Raw genomic sequence first — 23,412 nt, 5'->3', positions numbered from 1 at the left:
AAGCGATGCTGATAAGGCTGTTTCTGGTGGCCACAACTCTTCCTCGTCACGCTCATCTACGGCCTGATCCAGCACTCTTCGCAGGGCACGCTCCAGGAAGAAAACAAATGGTATGATGTCGCTGATGGTGCCTTCGGTGCGACTGACTAGGTTTGTCACCTTCTCAAAAGGACGCATGAGCCTACAGGCATTGCGCATGAGCGTCCAGTAACGTGGCAAAAAAATTCCCAGCTCCGCAGAGGCTGTCCTAGCACCCCGGTCATACAAATACTCGTTAACGGCTTTTTCTTGTTGGAGCAGGCGGTCGAACATTAGGAGTGTTGAATTCCAACGTGTCGGGCTGTCGCAAATCAAGCGCCTCACTGGCATGTTGTTTCGCCGCTGGATATCGGAAAAGTGCGCCATGGCCGTGTAGGAACGACTGAAATGGCCACACACCTTCCTGGCCTGCTTAAGGATGTCCTGTAAACCTGGGTACTTATGCACAAAGCGTTGTACGATCAGATTACACACATGTGTCATGCACGGCACATGTGTCAACTTGCCCAAATGCAATGCCGCCAACAAATTTCTTCCGTTGTCACAAACCACTTTGCTGATCTCCAGTTGGTGCGGAGTCAGCCACTGATCCACCTGTGCATTCAGGGTGGACAGGAGTGCTGGTCCGGTGTGACTCTCTGCTTTCAGGCAAGTCAACCCCAAGACGGCGTGACACTGCCGTATCCGGGATGTGGAACAGTACCTGGGGAGCTGGGGGGTGCCGTTGATGTGGAGCAAGACGCATCAGCAGAAGAGGACTCAGCCGAGGAGGTTATGGAAGAGGATGGAGTAGGAGGAGTAGAGGAGGTGGCAGCAGGCCTGCCTGCAAGTCGTGGCAGTGTCACCAACTCTTCTGCAGAGCCACGCATTCCATGCTTGGCAGCCGTCAGCAGGTTTACCCAATGCGCAGTGTAGGTGATATACCTGCCCTGACCATGCTTTGCAGACCAGGTATCAGTGGTCAGATGGACCCTTGCCCCAACACTGTGTGCCAGGCATGCCATTACTTCCTTTTGCACAATCGAGTACAGGTTGGGGATTGCCTTTTGTGCAAAGAAATTTCGGCCGGGTACCTTCCACTACGGTGTCCCAATAGCTAAAAAATTTTTGAACGCCTCAGACTCCACCAGCTTGTATGGTAAAAGCTGGTGGGCTAAGAGTTCAGTCAAGCCAGCTGTCAGACGCCGGGCAAGGGGGTGACTTTGTGACATTGGCTTCTTACGCTCAAATATGTCCTTGACAGACACCTGACTGTGGGCAGATGAGCAGGAACTGCTCAAGGCGAGAGACGGAGGGGCGGATGGTTGAGAGGGGGCAAGGAGGACAGCAGTGGTTAACGTGGCTGAAGATGCTGGACCAGGAGGAGGATGGCGGCTTTGAGTTTGTGTGCTGATCCCATAGACGTTTGTGATGTGCGATCATGTGCCTTCGCAAAGCAGTTGTACCTAGGTGGGTGTTGGACTTCCCACGACTCAGTTTCTTTTGGCACAGTTTGCAAATGGCATTGCTGTTGTCAGAGGCAGACACACAAAAAAAATGCCACACTGCTGAGCTCTGCAATGACGGCATTCTGGTGGTGGCAACAGCATGCGTTGATTGGCGTGCTGTCTGGCTGACCCCGGGTGCCGATGCATGCTGTCTGACTGTGCCACTAGCTCCTTGCGACGACCCCCCCCTGCTTCCAACTCGTCTCCTCCTCCTCTCTGTCTCCCCATCTGAACTTTCCCCCTGTTCTTCTTCTCTTCTAGCGAGCACCCACGTGACATCCACGGACGCATCGTCATCATCAACCGCTTCACTTGTATCTGACAACTCAGCTAAGGAAGCAGCAGCGGGTACAACATCATCATCATCACACCGTACATGTGTAATGCTGCCTGATTGAGACATATCCCTGTTATCTACATCCTCTGGCAATAATGGTTGCGCATCACTCATTTCTTCCAACTGATGTGTAAATGACAGATCAAGTGAAGTGGCTGTGGTGCTAGTGTTGGTGGTGGCGGCAGGCGGGCGAGTGGTAACTTGAGAGGTGCCCGAAGCTAAGCTGGAGGAGGATGGTGCGTCAAGGTTCCGAGCGGAAGCTGTAGAAGATTGGGTGTCCTTTGTTAGCCAGTCAACTATATCCTCAGAACTTTTCAAGTTCAGGGTACGTGGCCTCTGAACACTGGGCATTATTCTAGGGCCAAAGGGAATCACAGCACCATGACCACGACGGCCCCTGAGGGGTGGCCTGCCTCTGCCTGTCATTTTTTTTCGATTAGTGGTACTATGCGTGCAAGCTACTGTGACAACAGATATGAGTGGCACTGATGTGACACTGTGCCCTGTCAGGCCCTGAAACGCACGAAGGAAACTGACTGCTATTATATTACAGTCCAAAAAGTTTAGTTTTTTTTAAATGCAAGCTATTGGGACACCAGATATGAGTGAGTGGTGGCACTGGGCAGGCCCTGAAACGCACACTCTTGAAGGAAACTGACTGCTATTATATTACAGTCCAAACAGTTTAGTTTTTTTTAAATGCAAGCTATTGGCACACATATGAGTGAGTGGTGGCACTGGGCAGGCCCTGAAATGCCAAAAATGGCCAAAAATGAGTAGCATATCACTATTTATTTTGACTATAGCTTAAACGTGGGCGCCGACAACATTTTTGTTTCGTCCAAATAAATTCGGACGGGAAAAATTAAAAAAATATTTTCGTCTGTATGTTCATTTGCTTTCTGACTAAATTTTACTACTATTTTTGTTTTGGAATTTCATGTAGACAAATTAAATTTTGCAATACATTCCACAGCTGCTTTTTCCAGGCATTTAGCAGATAACTCCTTAAATTGGTACCCTTGTGGGATTGCCATATTCAAGGCCAGCCAATTAGGGAGCTGTTTAGCAGATAGCACCTTCTTGGTATCCTTATGGCAATCCCACATAAAGGGAGCTATTTACTAAGAAGCTGAAAAACCAAAATTACAAAAAGTCCTTTTTCCTAAATGTTGGTCTTTTAGATAACGTACTAATACTTAGTAAAGAAAAAATACTTAATATTAGTAAATAAGGAAGTTAAATCCTCCCCCATGCCCCTACCCATTGTGTCTACTGAACAGCGAGCAGCAGGTGGATCTCGTGTTCCCCTCCAGCCCACACAGGTGAGGGCTAGTAAATAAACTGAACAAGTGTCCACCCACCCATTGGTGGCAGTGGAGGGCCCTAAATAATAAGGGGGGTAGATCTATTGTCCCCCCCAACCCTAATGCATTGGAAGCAGGTTGGGGCTCTAAATAATAAACAAATAATATTGTTGCCCCCTCCCATTGGCAACAGGGGGAGCCTAAAATATAAGAGGGGGTAGACTCTTTATCCACCCAAGCCCCACTCATTGGCAGCAGTGAGGCCTAATAATACAAAAAACTATCGCTTTGAGGAAAAGGTCATGTATTCCTTCAGCACGGTGCAAACAAAGTTAATGATGTATGCTCAGTGATACGTGCTGTAGTGAATGTTGGGTAATAGATGCAGTGTTGTTGAGTGTCTGCTTTGGGGGGATCGGGGCTGTAGTGTGTGTTTGGGGGGATAGGGGCAGACGTTAGGTAAGAAATTGGACTATAGTGAGTGTGTGTAGTTAGGGGATGAGAGAGGCTTTAGTGTGTGATCAAGGGAGATCGGGACCGTATTATGAGTTCATCTGTGCTTTGGGGATAGATAATGTAGTGTGTGTGCTTAGGGTGGATTAAAACAAAAGTTACCCCCTGGCTATTACTTACATTTAGCCATGGAGTGGGGAATACAGATTCCTGAGGGCCTCGGTGATCTGGTGGGAGCAGCATGTGGTTTGCAGCCCTAACAGAGTGCAAGCCCAGTCCAGACCTCTTCTATTGCTCATTAATTTATGCTAATGAGGGTATGGGGTGTTGTCACGGTAACTCGCAACATTGCTCTGATTCACTGGCGATTCATGTTCCCTGGCCGCCGGCATTGCACTGGGCTTACCGCTAAGAGAAATCTTTCATCTCCCAGCCAGCTGCTGGGCCATCTCTTTGGGACGGCATTGGGTAGGTGCAGGGGCCGACTGTGAATATCCCTTGATCTCCTCTGTACGCCTTGACCCTCGACAGCAAGGCCGGGCCTGGAAATAATGATCTCATTGATCTCATTGTGTATCAGAGTGTAGCTGTGTTATGTGAATGTTAACTTAAACTTTTATGTAATGTCGGATAAACATGAACTTTAACGTAACTTTGTCAGAGTGAAACACAGTGCTCTATAAAGTAATAATAATATTAATACAAAAAATGCAAATACGACCAGAGATTCCTTCAGCAACCCAATACAATGTCTGTTTAATTGCACAATAAAAGCAATCAAAGAGTAAACATAATGAAGGTATTTAAGGTCTAAATTGTCGCTATAACAGCTTGGTTATCGAAGTGGCAATCTGATTATCATTTTTTTAACCCAGCCTGATTCACTTCCCCTTTTAAGGCAAAACTGAAAATAACTTCTGTAGAATTTACATATAAATCAGATCTTCCGTTCACTCAGTAGCAATTAAAGGTATATGTAAAAGGTTTAATGACTCTCTGTTCAGAATACATTTGTAGATTAGTAAACCAGTAACTTTTTTTATTAGAATTTAGGAAATGACTTTATATTCATTTATAAAACATTGTTTTACATAAAGTAGGAAACACAATCAATTCTGACGTTCTCAATCTCTGGACTGTATTAGTGTTTTTTTTATGTAACCAGAGGTAGTTAATGAAACAACAAATATACGATACATTTACTATGAACATGGCTATTAGAAAGATTTCTTCTATTTCAATCTGGCATTAATATAAATGCTTTTATTCATTTTAGTTGTTAAATAAAAAAAAAAAATAATTCTTAATGAACAGGCAAGCCTCATTTTTTGGGGAGGTATGATCATAAAACCTCACAAGCTATGCATTGCTTAACATTTCTCTTACAGTTTATTTTATCACTTAATTTTTTTTTTTAAGATCTCTAAAAAGTAGAAAAGGAAAAAAATATATATAAATTTTCTACTCCTACAGACTACAGATTTTTGTGTGTGTCTTTTGTAAAAAGTCTGCTATGAAATTAGGTAAATTAGCGGCACAGAATAATACCAGATCTTTCAGATTTCTGTGTGTGCCAATGAGACTCAACGGCCCCAGAAGGAATAAACAAGTAGCCATTTCACGAAAACATTCATGTTGTAATTAAAAGTAAATTTTGTAGCACATTATAATGATAAAAAAGAGAAATCTGACATTTAAAGTGATTAGTGATGTCGCAAACATAACATTTTCGGTTCGCGAATGGCGAACGCGAACTTCCGCAAATGCTCGCGAACGGGCGAACCGCCATAGACTTCAGAATTAATCTAAATTGTATGCTGTCTAGGAGGTGGGAGGGTCTGCTGCTGATTGGCTGGAATGTGTCTGCTGACTGTGAGGTACAGGGTCAAAGTTTACTCAATGATGACGAATAGGGGGCGGACCGAACATCGCATATGTTCGCCGTCCGTGGCGAACACGAACAAGCTATGTTCGCCATGAACTATTCGCCAGCGAACCGTTCGGGACATCACTAAAAGTGATACATACATGTGCTAATACTGTGTATTAAGATTTGATACAACATTTTTCCAAGACAAATTATTCTTAAATATACTTGCACTAGTTATTCTTTGATTCCATTCTTTTTTTATTTATTTTTTTAAGGTCCTTAAAATTTAGGTAGGTCATCTAATGTAGCATATGTTAATGTTTGACAGATAAACTCCATTAAAAGGTTTACTGGATTTACTAGATCAGAAATGTTAAAACTTTTCGAATTGACAATAAAGGAAGTTCTGGAACCAGTACAGCTTTCTTCTCCCTTCTACTTTCTCTAGGATCTCCGGAGGTGGTGGTACACTACCAATTGACATGAGTGGTTCTTCCACTCAGCAAAAACCATACATTACAGTAAAAAAAACTATTTTCTGAATTACAAAATGTATTAACTTAACAGACCATGGTGTAAAAATTACAGAATAAATACTGCAGGTTTAATTTCTACATATTGGCAAATACACAATTATCATCAAGGCTAAATCTTATAAACAGCAGAGCCTCTATCAGGCTGTAAACTTCACCCTCTCATTAATTCTAAGCACAAACGTCCGTATCTGTTAACCCTGTAGATTTCTTCATCAAGTTCTTGTTAAAAGGCATCATGAAATCATCAAAATCCACTTCATATGTCAGTCGTTCACGTTGCAGTACCCTGCTCCTTATTCGTTCCATAGTGTTGGGATGTGGGACCCAAACCTAAAGATATAGTAAAAGTAGCATTTAAATTTCTAGAATTAAGAGAAAGTAACACATAGTATGAGAGAGGAGAGATAACTGCATTTATTTGCCACTCTAATAGGCTCTGCTAAACCTCATGGCCATTAATTAGAAAGAATTTTAAGGTAAACTTAATATCACTTATAGAACAGAATAAATACACTGTAGCACAATGGATGCTCTAGCTACACTTTTATTCCCTATTGGCCGGCTGTCCTAACACCCCCCGTTCGTTTACCGAACCAACTATGCCAGACCACTTTAAACCAGCTGGACTGTCCCTTTTAAATCTCCCATCAGCCCTTGCTATTGTCTGACCCCACTGTTCCTTATACTATAGTACTCTATAGACCATTGTATGTAAATGAGACTGTTGGGGGCATAAAACATGTGTGCAATATCTTGTAAAGTCAGTTTCTGTTTTAACCTTCACCATGTGTCATCTGATGTTTGGGGAAAGGGATATAATCTGCTTATTGAAAGGGTGTCCAGGGCTGTAAGCACATTAGCCTGGTCCAGGGTGGAAAAGGTCATCAGTGATCCCAGACATGCCTCGGTGACTGGATTTAAGTTGCTCCTAGGTCCCTGATAACTAAGAGGTAGCAGACTTGGCGGAGGTACACGGTCAGAGTACTGGAGCTCCGTCACATAAACTTTAAAACAGCATTTGCTACCTTTAAACAGATACACTTCATTTACAATTCTTCATATTTTCATATAAAAAGATATTCCAAAACATTTTTGCACAACCCACATTATGACATGTGACAATTCGAACTTAACAAGCACAGAGAACCTTCTCTATAGTAGTCCATCGAATATTATTTGGGTCTATAAATAAAATGTATGATTTATTTGTCTTACCGATTTAGGTACAAATGCTAGGTCAATTTTTTTGGCTTCTCCCGTGGCTATGAGATTGTTCAGTTGAGCAATTTCATTCTTTTTTTCCTTATTGGCAAAAAGCTCCTCACTGGTTGGCTGGACCTGCACAGTAAACGGTAAATACATTATGATATTTCAATTATACACATTTTCTTTTGGTCAAGGTCTTTTTGGCCATTTTTATTATACACTGCTTATAAAAAAAAAAGCACATAACACATGTTATATTTTTTTAAATGACAGATTAAATATACTAGTCTGAATTTTTATTTTTTTAATATTAAAGGGTTATTTTAAGTACCACAGCCACTTCAGTAATTTGAATTAAGTGGTTATGGGGCTCTGAGTCTTTCAGTTCAAAATGCTGCACATACAGAAATATCTGAGGTTGCAGCCAGTGGTGTAACTTCACCTCCAAGTCCAACAGTGTCATTACCAACATGAGAGTCCTGGGATGGCTAATCTTTAATCTGTGCATATCAGGCATTTGTCATTAGCATGTATTACATATTGCTGTCTAACCTGTGCCACCCAACTTGTCCCTCGGCACATCCTCTGGGACATCTCTTTACTTGCAGTGGTGGGGAATGATGTCAACAGAGGAGGATTAGACTGAGCAAGAACTTGTCCTGGGTGTGGGATAGAAGGGGGGGTGTTATGCTTTATTTTGTTTTTGTTGTTGTTTTTTGCAGGGTGGGTCATCCCAGCAAAGGACTACTCTTGAGACCCCATACGGCAAATTAACGCAGACCCAGGAAACATGTCCACTGAGTGGTGGCACATAGAAAGAAAAAGGTCAAGTACTTTCTACTTTGCAACCACTATGTTTTTCCTTCCTTATATCATGCTAGAAGCTTCATCACTATCATTTTCTTGCAACTGTAAATGTCAAGGTTCTATGGAAAATCAGAGAACACTGAACCCTCATGAAATCTTCTCACACATGCATTGCACAAAGAGATGTCAAGATGCCAAAGACATCTGGTGCGTACTGCGTGACATGATACTAAATAAAAACTCAAGACAAGACAGGCAAACCTAATCAATATTGATTTTTTGTTTGTTTTGCCGTGTCCAAAGGTATTCATAAGAAAAGGTACTTCCAGCAGTGATGCGTATTTTGTGATTGTGAGGCAATATTCCATTTTCTTTATTTATGAAAAACATAGAATTAACAGGCCCACTTCAATTTCTGAAGCTTAGTCACTTTATTAAATGGAGCATGTCAGTCATTCATGTACGTCCAAAAGCACATGAGTGGCATTATAATTAATAGACATCAGCGAATCTCCTTTGGGTCAAAAAACTCCAGAAAACCAGGATTAAGGAGTTCAGAAAAGTCCCTTCAAACCTGGTACAGTTGGCAGGTATACAATGTCAAACATCTTTTTCTACCACCAAATGTCCTAAATTCAGATGCACATGTTAAGAAGAAAATATACATATAACAAGTCATAGAACAATCTTTGCAATATATTCTAAATTGCATTTCAGCTCCTCATCCTTTTCCTATTCTAGATTGCACAATAGTCAGTCGTATTTAAATTCTGTAACAGCCTAAAATAACATACCGCTGGTCTTATCTGTGCTTCCTCTTTGATTCCAGGAGTTTGGGGTTTGGATTCAGCTTTTCTTTTGCCTTCCATTCCACCTTTTTTGTCTTTTCGTCTTTTCGTGTTGTCTTTTGGTTTTGGCAAGCTATCCAGCTTAGCTTTAACCACCTCAATCAGCCTGTAGTCTCCATAAGCATTTGCAATATCTAAAACATTTTCACCTGTTAACGAAACATAAAATACATACATTTTAAGGTTCTGCTTAACCTCTTGTAATCCAATGCTATCTTTGACCCAATTACCAGAGTAATGTTTGCATTCCAGCTATGTGCAGCAGTGACTCTGATGTTAGATATGGCATTTCACACACAGCAATGTCTGGAGCTATGATTCCCAACCCAGTCCTCAAGGCACACCAACAGTACTAATATTTCCCAAATCTGTTGCTGACCATGCGTATGGCCAGTCTAACCATTCTTAAACAGGATACTGCTTTATGACACAAGCACGTCATCTGCAATGCCTTCAGAATATGTCAATGGGTCCAGATCCAATGACCAGATCTCCACCCACACCAAAAAAACATTGTTCAGGGGGGGCGGGGCCGGGCCGCCGAGCTGGACGGTCGCAGGCAAGAGCAGCTCCTGCTCCAACTCAAGGAATAAACTGCTAAAACAAAGCCTTTTATTACCCAAAAGCAGACAGACAGCGAGGATGATTATAGCAAGGGGACTGTTGGATCCAGGGAGAGGCTGGCTCATCGAGCTTCAGTCCCCTGGCGGAGAGACTCTCGCGGCCCCGACTGAGGCCTTCTCCGGCGGTGAGTGGGGCGGACGGCCGCTGCCCCACTATCCTGCTTCACAGACCCCGACCAGAAACGCAAACCCGGACGGTCCCGGCTCTGTTCCCCCCCCTATGGACTGGGGGGTTGATCCCGGTCCTCACCCTGTGGCCTGGACCGAGACATCGCAAGCGAGGCCGGGGGGCCCGAGCACTGCACCCAAGATGGCGGACGCCATGTGCATGGGGGGCCAGGATGTGGCCTGCTCCCTCCCCGCGCTTCCAGACCACAATGCGGCTCCAGTCCTCTGACCCGACCACACAGAGAGGCGGAACAACCCTCACCTGCACCCGCGGCAAATCAAGCCAAGCTATGCAGGCTGCCTACGCAAGCGGACAAAGACGGCGGCACTGGGGGGACGGAAAGCTGTGCAAAAAACGCTAACGCCAGCTACAACCAAGCCAGCCATCACGCAAGGTATTCCTGCGGGACGACAGACCTCACACTCACCCCCTATCCAGCCTGCACCAAGCCGACCCAAGAGGCTGCGAAACCAGCTGGACGACACCAAGCTCCCTTATAAGGCAAATACCGAACTCCAGAGGCACAACAGCAGCAAGCTCAGCAACCCACAGCAGCAGCCTAAAGGACCCCAGCGTACACCATGGAAGGACTTGATACCTGCTCTGATGGACGCTCGCCCTCTGCTACCCAGAAATAGCAGAGCAGGTATCGGATAGATATGGGACTCCCCCCTGTCAGTGAGGTCTCGGCGGCTCATTTCCACCAGAGCAGCGCAGGCATCAAACAGGGTGCCCACTCTCTTGAAGCGGTATAGCTTACCCCAGCTTGAATGTTTTTTCTAGAGAATGTTATACTACAGTCTGAATGCACTAGCCTGTTTTACAAGTATTTGTATTCTTATGCCTTAACTACCAGATCGTGAGCTTACCAATGCCTACCCTTCTGTTGTACACTCACCGCTTGGGCAGACACATAAGACATATAACTGTTTAGCTAATCAGCCCTGGCATACTTTTGCTTATATAATCTTGGGGAACAGACCCTGAATAATGTAAGTTGAGTAAATGCATTGATTGGAAAGTTCGTAGCACAGTTTATGCACTGATTTAGCCTAATCCAATTTACAATCTACAATCTGACTCGAGTACTTAAACCTGAAAAAACATAATGCATATTTTCTATACTTAAGTTTATATTAATCTATTGCTTCCTGTTACTTAAAAAAAAAAATGTGCTGTACTAACTGCCAAGACTTGAAATTTTATATTTACTGCCTGCAAATGCTGTCTTGGCTATGTATGTTTGTCACCACTCATAGCACAAGAAAAATAAAGAATTAAAAAAAAAACAAAAAAAAAAACATTGTTCAGATGTGGTGGAATAGGAAATTCACTGAAAGAATATAAACCCAACAAATCTGCAGCAAATACATGACACAGTCATGCCCTGACATCTCTCATCAACAGTTGCTTAGCAGACCTCATAGAATGGATAAATGCTAGTTAGCTAAAAATGAACTCAGACAAAACAGAGTTATTCTTGGTGAGAGGACCCCGAGCAGCAAAAATATCTCATGATAACCCAACCCGCCTTAAACTTGGACTCTCTGAACTCCTTCATTTAACAAAGGTACGGAATGTTGGAGTATTGATGGACTCTGAACGATCATTTAAACAGCAGGTTTACACCATAATAAAATCTGCCTTCTTTCATCTAAGAAACATAGCTGGGATCCAAAACGTAATCCCACTGGATGATATGCCAACATTAATCCATTCATTGTGTCCTCTCGTTTAGACTACTGTAATGTACTCTTCTTGGGCCTCCCAGAAAAAGAAATCCATCGCCTACAGGCAGTACAAAATGCAGCAGCCAGACTACTGACCAACCAAACCCAATCATGTCACTGTGGCATTACTTACCTCCGCCGAGCTGCGCATGCCCCCCCCAACACGCGACCGCGCGGCACACTGAGGGAAACTCACCTTTCACGATCCTGGTCGACCTTCTGCCTCATGATCAAATCGCTCCGTGACCATGCGGTATACTGAGGGAAACTCACCTCCCTCAATCCTGGTCGACCTTCTGCAGCACGATCAAATCGCTCTGCGGCCACGTGGTATACTGAGGGAGACTCACCTCCCTCGATCCGATCCGACCTCCTACTGCCACGTGGTCTGACTGAACTACGCGTTCGCATGGCAGAACGTATATATATATATATATATATATATATATATATGTGAAGCCCACTCTTAAAGTGACCACATCATCATTGCGATCCTAATCTGTTTTGGATCGCAGTGATGGCGTGGGCCTTTTAGAACATAGGTAAGCCTATTTAAGGCTTGTTTTAGCCCCCATTCATTGCCCTATCGTGGTTTCTGTTAGAACCTTGTTTAGTGCTCCTAGTGATTCTCTTGTGATTTCCTGTGTTTGACCTCAACTTCGTATTTGACTCGTGATTCCTGGTATCCTGACCTCAGCTTCATATTTGACTCGTGATTTCTGGTATCCTGACCTCAGCTTCGTATTTGACTCGGGATTTCTGGTATCCTGACCCTGGCTTCGTATTTGACTCGTGACTTCTGGGATCCTGACCCCCACTTTGTCTTGACCCTGAGTATTCCTGTTATTCCTGTCCTTGATTTATTCTTGACCCTGATTCTTGTTGTCTAGTTACGTTAAGTCCGGCCATTCTAGGCTCGGTAATACATCTTTTGTATCCACCTTTTGTGGATTCCTCTTTCCTGCGTGTTGGGTTATGACTACCGTGACAGTCACATAACACCTGTTCTCCACACCCTGCATTGGCTTCCATTGGCTTTTGAATGGTGAATATATTTTAAAACTGCCCTGCAGACCTTTAAAACCTTAAACAATCGAGTCCCACAATACCTGAAAGAACTCCTGACACCATACACTCCATCTCAATCACTTTGGTTAGCCAACATAGCCCTCCTGTCAGTGCCCAGAATAAAGACAAACTCAGGTTCCCAGGCATTAGCCACGCTGCCCCTACCTTCTGTAACTCTTTACTGTACTCAGAGAGGCACCGTCCTTACAGACTTAAAAAAAAAAGAAGCCAAAGACCCACCTCTTTTATCAGAAAGTCTTAACTGTTATGTCGGTGTTATATATTTGTAAAGTGCACTTCGAGCCAAACAAGGAGAAAAGCTAAAAATCTCAAAATATGTCAACTACATGTGTGAAAATTAGTATTAGCATTTTTTTACATTGACCTTTATATCTAAATGGTTGATCTCCTTTGATAATTAGCAATTTACCTTTTTTGTTCTCTATTTTTACATTAGCTCCAGATTGTATTAAATACTGAACGCAGTTGAAGCATCCACTTTCGACTGCTCTCATAAGTGGTGTTGAATTATTAAAAGTCACTGCATTTATCTGAGATCCAGATTTTATCAGGAGATCAGCGATATCTTCCTGGCCAGCGTGACACGCGTGGTGCAGCGGCGTCCAGAAAAAATTATCCGTTGCATTGACATTAGCTCTGTAAACATATGAAAGAGATCACACATGTAATCACAGCATGCGGTAGAAGAAACAGTCACTAAAGAACAAATGCAATTCGAATCAGCAATATATTCGTAAAATAACCAAATTCTAACTGAATTTGCCAATTCGCATAATTACTTACATTTTGTCAGGTTAATTTATTTAGTATTACATTTGGTTATTTCACCTGAATGATCATATCTCATTCAGTGCCATCTGGTGTCTGCTTTAAAAAGCAGTACATCTTACATGCAAATCCTAAATAAAATGAATGATTGGTCTATTTACTAAGTACCAAATATTGACTCTAAACACATCTGGTAGAAGGCAGGTTTGTAAAAGAAATTCACCTGCTTTTTGTGGGCAAACATACATAAATCTGCAATATTTGTCCACTAATAATCTGGACTGGGTGCATTTGAATTTTAGTGAATTATCATGAAAATCTGGAACTGTGGAGAATTGGCAAAGTAAGTGCACATTCACCAGATTGGTTATATCAGAATAAAATGTTTCGATTCCTTGTGAATTCTCCACAATGTATGAAATAAGTTCTCTGCTCTCATTCTGTTTTGCTAGTGTAAATAGGTAGGTTCCTAAAGTTGAAGTGATCTAGTTAAGAACTCTTAAATTATCTTAATATGGAATTGAAGATCACTCACTGTAGAAGCAGTTAGAGACTGTACATTTCCTGTTTTCTTCTTGAAAAAAACAAACAAAACAAGCAAATAAAAAAAAGGCAAATCGGCCATCAGCTAAGAGATTTTTTAACTCCATTGCCAAATCTCCACAATTGCTGGAATAAACCCAGCTCCTTGTCTTCACTTCGGAAGAGTCTGTACGTACGTACATGCATAAAATCCACCAATAGATGGTGACCTATTCGAGACTTGCCTTGATAGTGATATATTTGAGTACTTATCTAATTATCTTAAAGTGGAACTGAACAACTCCCAGTGCAGTGAGAAGATATACCCACACATATTGCTTGTTTGCCTTCTTTTTAACAATCCTTATCAAATCTGGGAGAATATATTGTGAAACTACAAAGCACAAATAGCCCTAAAAATGTCAGGGGCTTAATTTTTTTTTTTTTATAAAACATTAAAGTTTATTGACTCAACAATGACAGAAGGTGAAGGGAATACCCAAGTGGAAAGCAAAACTGTGAGATTAGTTGTGAGATTAGTTTACAAATAAGCTCGCTTGTCTTTAATTTTACAATTTGGCATTCAATCAACTAAAATTCACTTTCACTTTTTAGTGAATAAATTCCATTAAAAAAGGAATCTGTCCCTGAGACAAAAATAATTCCTTTAACGTTTACAATGGACACATTCACACAAGCTCAAACAGAGCAATAATTAAAACATGCAATAAATAATAAGAATAGCATACCCCTTTTTCAGAAGAAACTCTACGACCTTTAAATTCCCACATGCGCAGGCGTACATAAGAGGTGTTTTATAAAACATGTCCTTGACATCCACTGGTACGCCCTCTTCAAACGCCTTCCGCAGAGAGTCCAGGTCTCCGGATTTAATGGCACTATCGATGGGAATGTATGTCTTTTTCAACTCATCCACATACCATCCAGTATCATCAGTCAGTGGATTTTCTGGAGGGTGGTCACAGTCAAATCGGTTGACATCGGTAACATTCTGAAACTTTTCGATCATAAAGTTTGGAGGGCCACCATCTGCACGGCGTGAGACCATGTTACTTGGCATTACGCATATTGGCATAGGAAGAACGGACTTTCTTTTTTTTCCTTTCTTGCCCTTTTTACCTTTTTTCTTTTTTGGTACATAGGAAGACATCAGGAATGCTTTTTCGAGAAACTTGGAGCCCGCCAAAAATTCATCTATGCTGATAGACCCAGCACCTCCTTTTACATGAAGTTGTATGAGACTGTTAAGTTGCTCTGGGTTGATGGGTGCCATTGTCTTCTGAAGGACATCGGCAAAATCTTCTTTGCTAATAGTTCCATCAACTGTTTCCATCTGCTCAAAAGATTTCCGAAGAACTGCTTGATGTTCAAATGACCAATCATGCAACGGAATTGCCCATGGCAGGTTGGAATTTTTCACCCCTGGCTTGGAGTATTTTTGAACAAGACGTGTTGCTTTTCCAATTTCCTTCATTGCTGCTTTAAAACCACATTTTTTGGCAACAATTTTGGCTGTCATGCTTTTCAAGTTTTTCCATGTTGGATTGCAACCTACAATTAATCAAATGTATTTCGGTATGATTATAAAGTATATTCGTTCTTTTACAGTAGAAATGACTAGATTGTAGTTATGAATGTTTAGATTCGGTTTTTTTTAATTGAAAAAAAAAAAAACACCTTTGGGTTTCCAGTATAAAATATCACCATATTTATGAATAGCATAATGTGGTTAAAGAAGCATTAGTAACATAATGTACTTTATTTTCAAAATATATGTAGTCCTGGGCCAGTCACTTGGCAAGCCAAATGAACTTCCAAGCAGTCACTTATTTACGGAAGTGTTACATGTGCTATAGTGTTATTATATCATAATTTATAAAGAAAAGGCTCATTAGGGTACGGTTTACACTGTACCCGGTGGTGTAATGATGCCGGGTAAGGTAGTTCACAACATGCTGTAGTCCTACATCATCACAGTAGAATAGGGGGATACAAGGTTATAAGTGGGTTAGAGTGAGGGAAATGAGACTCCATTTAAGAGCTTGTATCAAATAGCTTGCAAATCCACTGTATCACCAAGATGTATAATTTGTATTAAAGGGAGACTCTAGCAAAGGGGTAGGCATCTGATGCACTCCAGATATTGTGGAGTGCGAATAGTTGCCTACCCCTTTGTTATAATGCTGGCAAACCATCAGGGGAGATGTAATCCATCACATCCAGAATGCCTAAAGTTGCCTACCCTTACTCCAGTGTTAGGATTAAGCAAAAACATGTATTCTTAACGCTAGATTACAGGGCCCCCTAAACTAAGAAAAATAAAGTAATTTACTTACATTATTTCCCTTGGAGCTCTGGTCTTGCCATAGCTGCCCCTCCTCCTTCCCTCACCCCCTCCCATAAGGATGCTTTGGGATGATAGTGCCCGTGCGTGGCAATCACCACATTGCGCCAATCAGCATCTTCTTATGTAGGTGCATTGACTCTAGAGTGTGGAGACATCGAACGTTGGTCTTCCAATCTAGAAAGTCCCTCTAATGACTGTCCAAGTGACAGCCACTAAATGTGGTGTTAAGCAGCAGTGTAAACACTAAGTTAAATACAAATGAGGGTGATCTAGAGAACACTGGGTGGAGGTAAGCAGCTCAGCAATCCAATCAGGAGTCTCTCTAGTCCTGTAAACGGAAGTTTATTTAAGGAAGAGGTGGAACTAACACCTTGATATGTCCTTAGGTGTTCGTAATATGAAAAAATAGGACAGAGGAGAGCTTTATAGTGTAGTATGTCACAGTCACAATAGAAATGAGATTAAAAAAATGCACATACAATTTTATGGAGCTTAAAATAAGCACCAAATCATGCACTTGAGCAGTACAATCCCCACTTATGGATAACAATGTATATACCTTGGTCCAAGCTTAGTGTCTTGTGGAATATGTAAAGAGTCAAACTGAGAACAGAGAGGCACCAATATAGTGTAGTATGTTAGTAGAATAAGTGTTGAATCGGTAAGTAAATAGAAAAGCACTCACATTATATAGAGCCTCTTATAAATTGGCGTAAAGTGGAAGAATCCCCACTCTGGTAAGCAGGCTTTATAGGATGATGTGTAGGAGCCAATTGGAGGTTTTATATAATGTGAGTGAATATACCTCCTTCTTCAATACAGCAGAGTGCACATAGTGTGACACTGCTCAGCCTGCACGGACAGCCCTTATTCCTCCAGAACCACTACATTAAGCTGTGTCCCTTTATTGGAGTCATATTTCACATACAGTTTAAAACAGATGGACATAAAGAACACTTTAAATGAATACCAACCTCTTTGTACTAAAAACTTGCAGCAGTCTGCAAACCCCCCTAGAGCTGCATGATGAAGAGCTGTGTTTCCTTCCAAATCAAAAACCCCCATGTCAGCATTATACGCTGAGAGTACTTTAAGAACCTGAAAAACATAAAATCACTTTCAGGCAGGGTCATGATGAGTGGATCATAGGTTTACATTTTTCGTTTTTTTTGTTGTTTTTTTTTAAAGAGGAACTGTGAGTGACGGGGTGCAGAGAGACACGAAATCTAGAGGAACAATTTTTTACTTATTTTTTATTTGGGGGTAGGTGCCAAAAGGCAGTTCCACCATGGATGCCAAATACCTTAAGTACAGCTCTATTTAAATGTATTTCCAAAATGTAGCAATTGACTTCACAATCCAGTATATTCCTGGCACAGCCAGGGCACACATTGCTTTGGGGGAGGACAAACAGAAACATTGTATCTCTTTCTCGGTTTCCACTTATTATGTTGAATGATACAAAAGGACAGACCTTGTGACAGTGATTGACAGGGAGCGAAGATGAAGGTTCTCAATTCAATGGCTTAGGTAACATCACTGTTGTGGATTTACACATTTTATTGTATTTTTCAAACTTCACAAGTAAATGAGTAAAGATAATATTAGAAATCCTATGATGCCACAATTTGACTTTAATAATTATTATATATGTGATGCGCTTTCTCCAGCAGTTCCACAAAGTATAGTGATAAAATGCTAATCTTTCTCAGTGTTCTCACTTCTCATCCTTTTATATCCTACTATTGCTACGCAAAGTTTGATGAGCTAACATGGACAGAAGAGGGGCCAGGCTGTAGGTTCTGTGTGAGTCCTGTTTTTGACAAACCTGACACATACTGAGTGGAAAGGCCTCCACAGTCTTTTTACCTAAACAAGCAATACTGAACCTATACCATGCGTGCCACTTTGGGCACACAGAGGCCTTTCTGCTGGCAAGCAAGCCAGAGGCTCGCCATATAACAGGTATTTCGAGGGAGGGCACTACCATAAGGTGGCACAGGAGGCTACCTTAGGCACACCGGAAGGGGGGCTCAATACAGTTGCCAGGATTACTAGCCTGTGCTCTGACTTCCTCACTGAGCTCTTGATCAGAAGAAGCGATTAATATGGTCTGCACTAGGCGGAGGTGCAGACTATGCACTCTACCACCAGACCTCCAGTTAATCGTTATTAAGACAAGTGGACCATCAGGAGTTTATTATTATCCGAACTGTTGCTCAACCTAACTTACCTGCTGCTGTGATTGTTCTGTGTGAATCTGCAATTGCAGGCAACTTAGTTTGAGCAGCATTTTGTCAGATAAAAGTAGTCTGACCCAACAGTTGTCTTTTAAGTGCCCTTCTAGCAAACATATTAAAATAATTACTATTTTCAAATGTACACACAGTGCAGCTTTACTGGATTCTAAGATACTTAAAGCAGGGCTCGAGTCCTGCAGGAACGCGTGGGAACGGCGTTCCTGCACTTTTTCCACAGCAGGAACGCCGTTCCCATTACTAGTCCTGCAGGACCCAGGGCTGGCACAAGCGGCTGCGAGAGCAGGGGGAGCACAAATCCGAATCCCCTGCCTCTGACTGGGGACTCGGATTTCTAAACTCACCTCTCCCCCTGCAGTCAGTGGAGTCGTCCAGCCTCTCCTGATGATGTCAGTAGGAGGGGGCGTGACTTTCTCTGCTCTTCTCACAGGACCGCTGGGGAGCAGAGGAAGCCACGCCCCCTCCTCCTGACATCATCAGGAGAGGCCGGCTTACTCCACTGACTACAGGCTGCAGGTTCCAGATCCTGTCACAAGGTAAGCCTCAGGGAGGGGGGAAGGCACTTTAGGTTTTTTTTTTATCCCTTTCCTCAGTCCCTGTCCCCCTCCCCAGTCCCTGTCCCCCTATTTAAGGCCCTGTCCCCCCTCCTCAGTCCCTGTCCCCCTATTTAAGGCCCTGTCCCCCCTCCTCAGTCCCTGTCCCCCTATTTAAGGCCCTGTCCCCCCTCCTTAGTCCCTGTCTCCCTCCTTAGTCCTTTTCCCCAGTCCATGCCCCCCTCCTCAAGCCCTATCCCCTTACTCAGTCCCTGTCCCCCTCCCCAGTCCCTGTCCCCCTATTTAAGGCCCTGTCCCCCCTCCTCAGTTCCTGCCCCCCTCCTCAGTCCCTGTCCCCCTGTTTAAGGCCCTGTCCCCCCTCCTCAGTTCCTGCCCCCTCCTTAGTCCCTTTCCCCAGTCCCTGTCCCCCTCCTCAAGCCCTATCCCCTTACTCAGTCCCTGTCCCCCTCCTCAGGCCTGTCTCTTTCCTGAGTCCCTGTCCCCCTATTTAAGGTCCTGTCCCCCCTCCTCAGTCCCTGTCCCCCTATTTAAGGCCCTGTCCCCAGTCCTCAGTTCCTGCCCCCCTCCTCAGTCCCTGCCCTTCTATTTAACCCCTTAAGGACCAAACTTCTGGAATAAAAGGGAATCATGACATGTCACACATGTCATGTGTCCTTAAGGGGTTAAGGCCCTGTCCCCCCTCCTCAGTCCCTGTCCCCCTATTTAAGGCCCTGTCCCCCCTCCTCAGTCCCTGTCCCCCTATTTGAGGCCCTGCCCCCCCCTCAGTCCCTGTCTCCCTCCTTAGTCCTTTTCCCCAGTCCATGCCCCCCTCCTCAAGCCCTATCCCCTTACTCAGTCCCTGTCCCCCTCCTCAGGCCTGTCCCATTCCTGAGTCCCTGTCCCCCTATTTAAGGCCCTGTCCCCCCTCCTCAGTTCCTGCCCCCCTCCTCGGTCCCTGTCCCCCTATTTAAGGCCCTGTCCCCCCTCCTCAGTTCCTGCCCCCCTCCTCAGTCCCTGTCCCCCTATTTAAGGCCCTGTCCCCCCTCCTCAGTCCCTGTCCCCCTATTTAAGGCCCTGTCCCCCCTCCTCAGTTCCTGCCCCCCTCCTCAGTCCCTATCCCCCTGTTTAAGGCCCTGTCCCCCTCCTCAGTTCCTGCCCCCCTCCTCAGTCCCTGTCCCCCTATTTAAGGCCCTGTCCCCCCTCCTCAGTCCCTGTCCCCCTATTTAAGGCCCTGTCCCCCCTCCTCAGTTCCTGCCCCCCTCCTTAGTCCCTGTCCCCCTCCTCAAGCCCTATCCCCTTACTCAGTCCCTGTCCCCCTCCTCAGGCCTGTCCCTTTCCTGAGTCCCTGTCCCCCTATTTAAGGCCCTGTCCCCCCTCCTCAGTCCCTGTACCCCTATTTGAGGCCCTGCCCCCCCCCTCAGTCCCTGTCTCCCTCCTTAGTCCTTTTCCCCAGTCCATGCCCCCCTCCTCAAGCCCTATCCCCTTACTCAGTCCCTGTCCCCCTCCTCAGTCCCTGCCCCCATCCTCAGGCCTGTCCCTTTCCTGAGGCCCTGTTCCCCTTCCTCAGTTCCTGCCCCCCTTCCTCAGTTCCTGCCCCCCTCCTCAGGCCCTGCCTCCCTCCTCAGGCCCTGCCTCCCTCCTCAGGCCCTGCCTCCCTCCTCAGGCTCTGTCTCCCTCCTCAGGCTCTGTCTCCCTCCTCAGGCCCTGTCTCCCTCCTCAGGCCCTGTCTCCCTCCTCAGGCCCTGTCCCCCTTCCTCAGTCCCTGTCCCTTTCCTCAGTCCCTGTCCCCCTCCTCAGTCCCTGTCCCCCTCCTCAGTCCCTGTCCCCCTCCTCAGTCCCTGTCCCCCTCCTCAGTCCCTGTCCCCCTCCTCAGTCCCTGTCTCCCTCCTCAGTCCCTGTCCCCCTCCTCAGTCCCTGTCCCCCTCCTCAGTCCCTGTCCCCCTCCTCAGTCCCTGTCCCCCTCCTAAGTCCCTTTCCAGAGTCCCTGTCCCCCTATTTAAGACCCTGTCCCGTTACTCAGTCCCTGTCTCCCTCCTCAGTCCCTGTCCCTTTCCTCAGCCCCTGCCCCCCTCCTCAAGCCCTGTCCCCTTACTCAGTCCCTGTCTCCCTCCTCAGTCCCTGCCCCCCTCCTCAAGCCCTGTCTCCCTCCTCAGTCCTTGCCCCCCTCCTCAGTCCCTGTCCCTTTCCTCAGTCTCTGTCCCCCTCCTCAAGCCCTGTCTTCTTACTCAGGCCCTGTCCCCCTCCTCAGCCCCTGCTCCCTTCATCAGCCCCTGCCCCCCTCCTCAGCCTCTGTCCCCCTCCTCAGCCCATGGCCCCTTCCTCAGCCCATGGCCCCTCCCCTCCTCCTAAGCTCCTGTCCCTCTTCCTCAGCCCTGCCACCTTACTCAGCCCATGGCCCCTTCCTCAACCCATGCCCCCCCCTCCTCCTAAGCTCCTGTCCCTTTTCCACAGCACTGTCACCTTACTTAGCCCCTGTCCCCCTCCTCAGCCCCTGTCCCCCTCCTCAGCCCCTGTCCACCTTACTCAGCCCCTGTCCACCTTACTCAGCCCCTGTCCACCTTACTCAGCCCCTGCATACGAGCATCAGCCCCTGTCCCCCTCCTCAGTCCCTGCCCCTCTTCTTCAACCCTGCCCCTCTTCCTCAGCCCCTGCCCCTCTTCCTCAGCCCCTGCCCCTCTTCCTCAGCCCCTGCCCCTCTTCCTCAGCCCCTGTTCCTCAGCCCCTGTCCCTTTCCTCAGCCCCTGTCCCCCTCCTCAGCCCCTCAGTTCCTGTCCCTTTCCTCAGCCCCTCAGTTCCTGTCCCTTTCCTCAGCCCCTCAGTTCCTGTCCCTTACCTCAGCCCATGTCCCCTTCCTCAGCCCATGCCCCCCCCCCCCCCACCCTCCTAAGCTCCTGTCCCTCTTCCTCAGCTCCTGCCCCCCTCCTCAGCCCCGTGCCCTTACTCAGCCCCTGCATACAAGCGTATAATTTTTTGGGGGTGAGGGGGGGGAGGGGGCGGGGAGTGGATCTGGGGTGAGTTCCTGCACTTTTTTACCCAGGACTTGACCCCTGACTTAAAGCATTCCTTTTGTTGGGTTTAGTCTTTAACAACGTTAAAAAAAAGAGAGACCATAAAATAGTACGAACTATGTTTCTGCTTTAAAGAAAACAAACTAATTGACAAAACTAAAGGTAAAACCTACCTCCATAAAACCACCTTTGGCAGCATAATGAACAGCGTTATAACGTAACTTATCGAGCACATTTACATCTCCTCCATTCACGAGGATGGCCCGAACCACTTCGACTGTCCCTTCTCTAGCTGCTTCCATCAATGCAGTGCGACCTGTAACCTACGTTAAACAAGAGAACTTCAACAAGAGGCCGTGGTATAGCGCAACCGGACCCCTTTAAAAAAAAATAAAAAATGTAGTCGCAGCAAGTGCTGCTGGGAGGAAGTGGTCAACTACAAGAAACATCTGACCTCTGTGATTGCCAACAAGGGTTTTGCCACTAAGTACTAAGTCGAAGGGGTCACATACTTATTTCACTCATTGACATGCAAATCCTTTTATAACTTTTTTGACATGCGTTTTTCTGGATTTTTTTTTTGTTATTCTGTCTCTCACTGTTAAAATACACCTACCATTAAAATTATAGATTGATCAATTCTTTGTTAGTGGGCAAATGTTTAAAATCAGCAGGGGATCAAATACTTTTTTGCCTCACTGTACATAATGGATACAAAATAACATAATGTACACAAATTATATACCAGAAAATAGGAGCTATACCTTAAAGACCAATAAACCAAAATTTAACACCCTACACAGTCTGATTTATATATCTCAAAAACCAAGAAAGTTATGGTGGGGGAAAAATTGTGATTCCATATATAGACATGAGAAAAAAAGATAAGAAAAGAAAAAAAAAAAAAAGTGAATTACATACCAATGAATAAACTGCAAAAAATAAAATAAAATAAATAGAAGAAGAAAGGCAATCATAAAAAAAAAAAAAAAAAAAACCTCCAACATTTCAGCTGTAAGCCTTTCTCAAGGGGAGAAACATGGGGGGTATTAATTTTGGTGCTTTCCCTTTCTTCTACTACATTCACGTCTTTTTTTTTTTTTTTGTATCAGTCTGTGTAGGATTAGGGTTCTTTAAGGTATACAGTACTTATATTGCTATTTTCTGGCACATCTTTTGTGAATATTGTGTTTTCACTATGTGCAGTAGGCACCTGCTTACCCGGACGGCAGTTGCATACCCTGCCTGAATGTGCTGTTTCCAGATTGGGGGAATGAAGGCGGGCATCGAGGAAGTGCTAATGTCTGTGATCTTCTGCCACTGCTCACCCACACCCCACACACGGTGATGCTGTGAGCTGGGTTATGATGTCATTCCGGCGCAAGCATCACTAAACAGCGCACGAGGGAACAGTGCTGGAAGAGCACAAAGATTACCCAAGCCCTACACTAGAC

The 23,412-nt window shown here is 44.7% G+C and overlaps 1 protein-coding gene across 1 annotated transcript in view; it reads right to left on the bottom strand.

Moving 5' to 3' along the window:
- Window positions 1-5,895: 5,895 nt before the first annotated feature.
- ANKEF1 (ankyrin repeat and EF-hand domain containing 1) overlaps window positions 5,896-23,412 on the bottom strand; it is a 53,808-nt gene continuing 36,291 nt past the window's right edge. The window contains exons 4-10 of the mRNA XM_063441508.1: window positions 22,132-22,281; window positions 17,134-17,257; window positions 14,541-15,363; window positions 12,911-13,137; window positions 8,837-9,039; window positions 7,245-7,367; window positions 5,896-6,359 (exon numbers count right to left, since the gene is read on the bottom strand). Of these exons, the coding sequence (XP_063297578.1) occupies window positions 6,198-6,359; window positions 7,245-7,367; window positions 8,837-9,039; window positions 12,911-13,137; window positions 14,541-15,363; window positions 17,134-17,257; window positions 22,132-22,281 (1,812 nt within the window). The 3' untranslated portion in view covers window positions 5,896-6,197. The remainder of the gene's footprint in view (window positions 6,360-7,244; window positions 7,368-8,836; window positions 9,040-12,910; window positions 13,138-14,540; window positions 15,364-17,133; window positions 17,258-22,131; window positions 22,282-23,412) is intronic.

This window comes from Pelobates fuscus, chromosome 2 (genome assembly GCF_036172605.1).
Source record: "Pelobates fuscus isolate aPelFus1 chromosome 2, aPelFus1.pri, whole genome shotgun sequence".
Lineage (NCBI taxonomy): Eukaryota > Metazoa > Chordata > Amphibia > Anura > Pelobatidae > Pelobates > Pelobates fuscus.
Note: the sequence above shows the minus strand (reverse complement) of the source record. Positions and strands in the feature narration are given on the sequence as shown.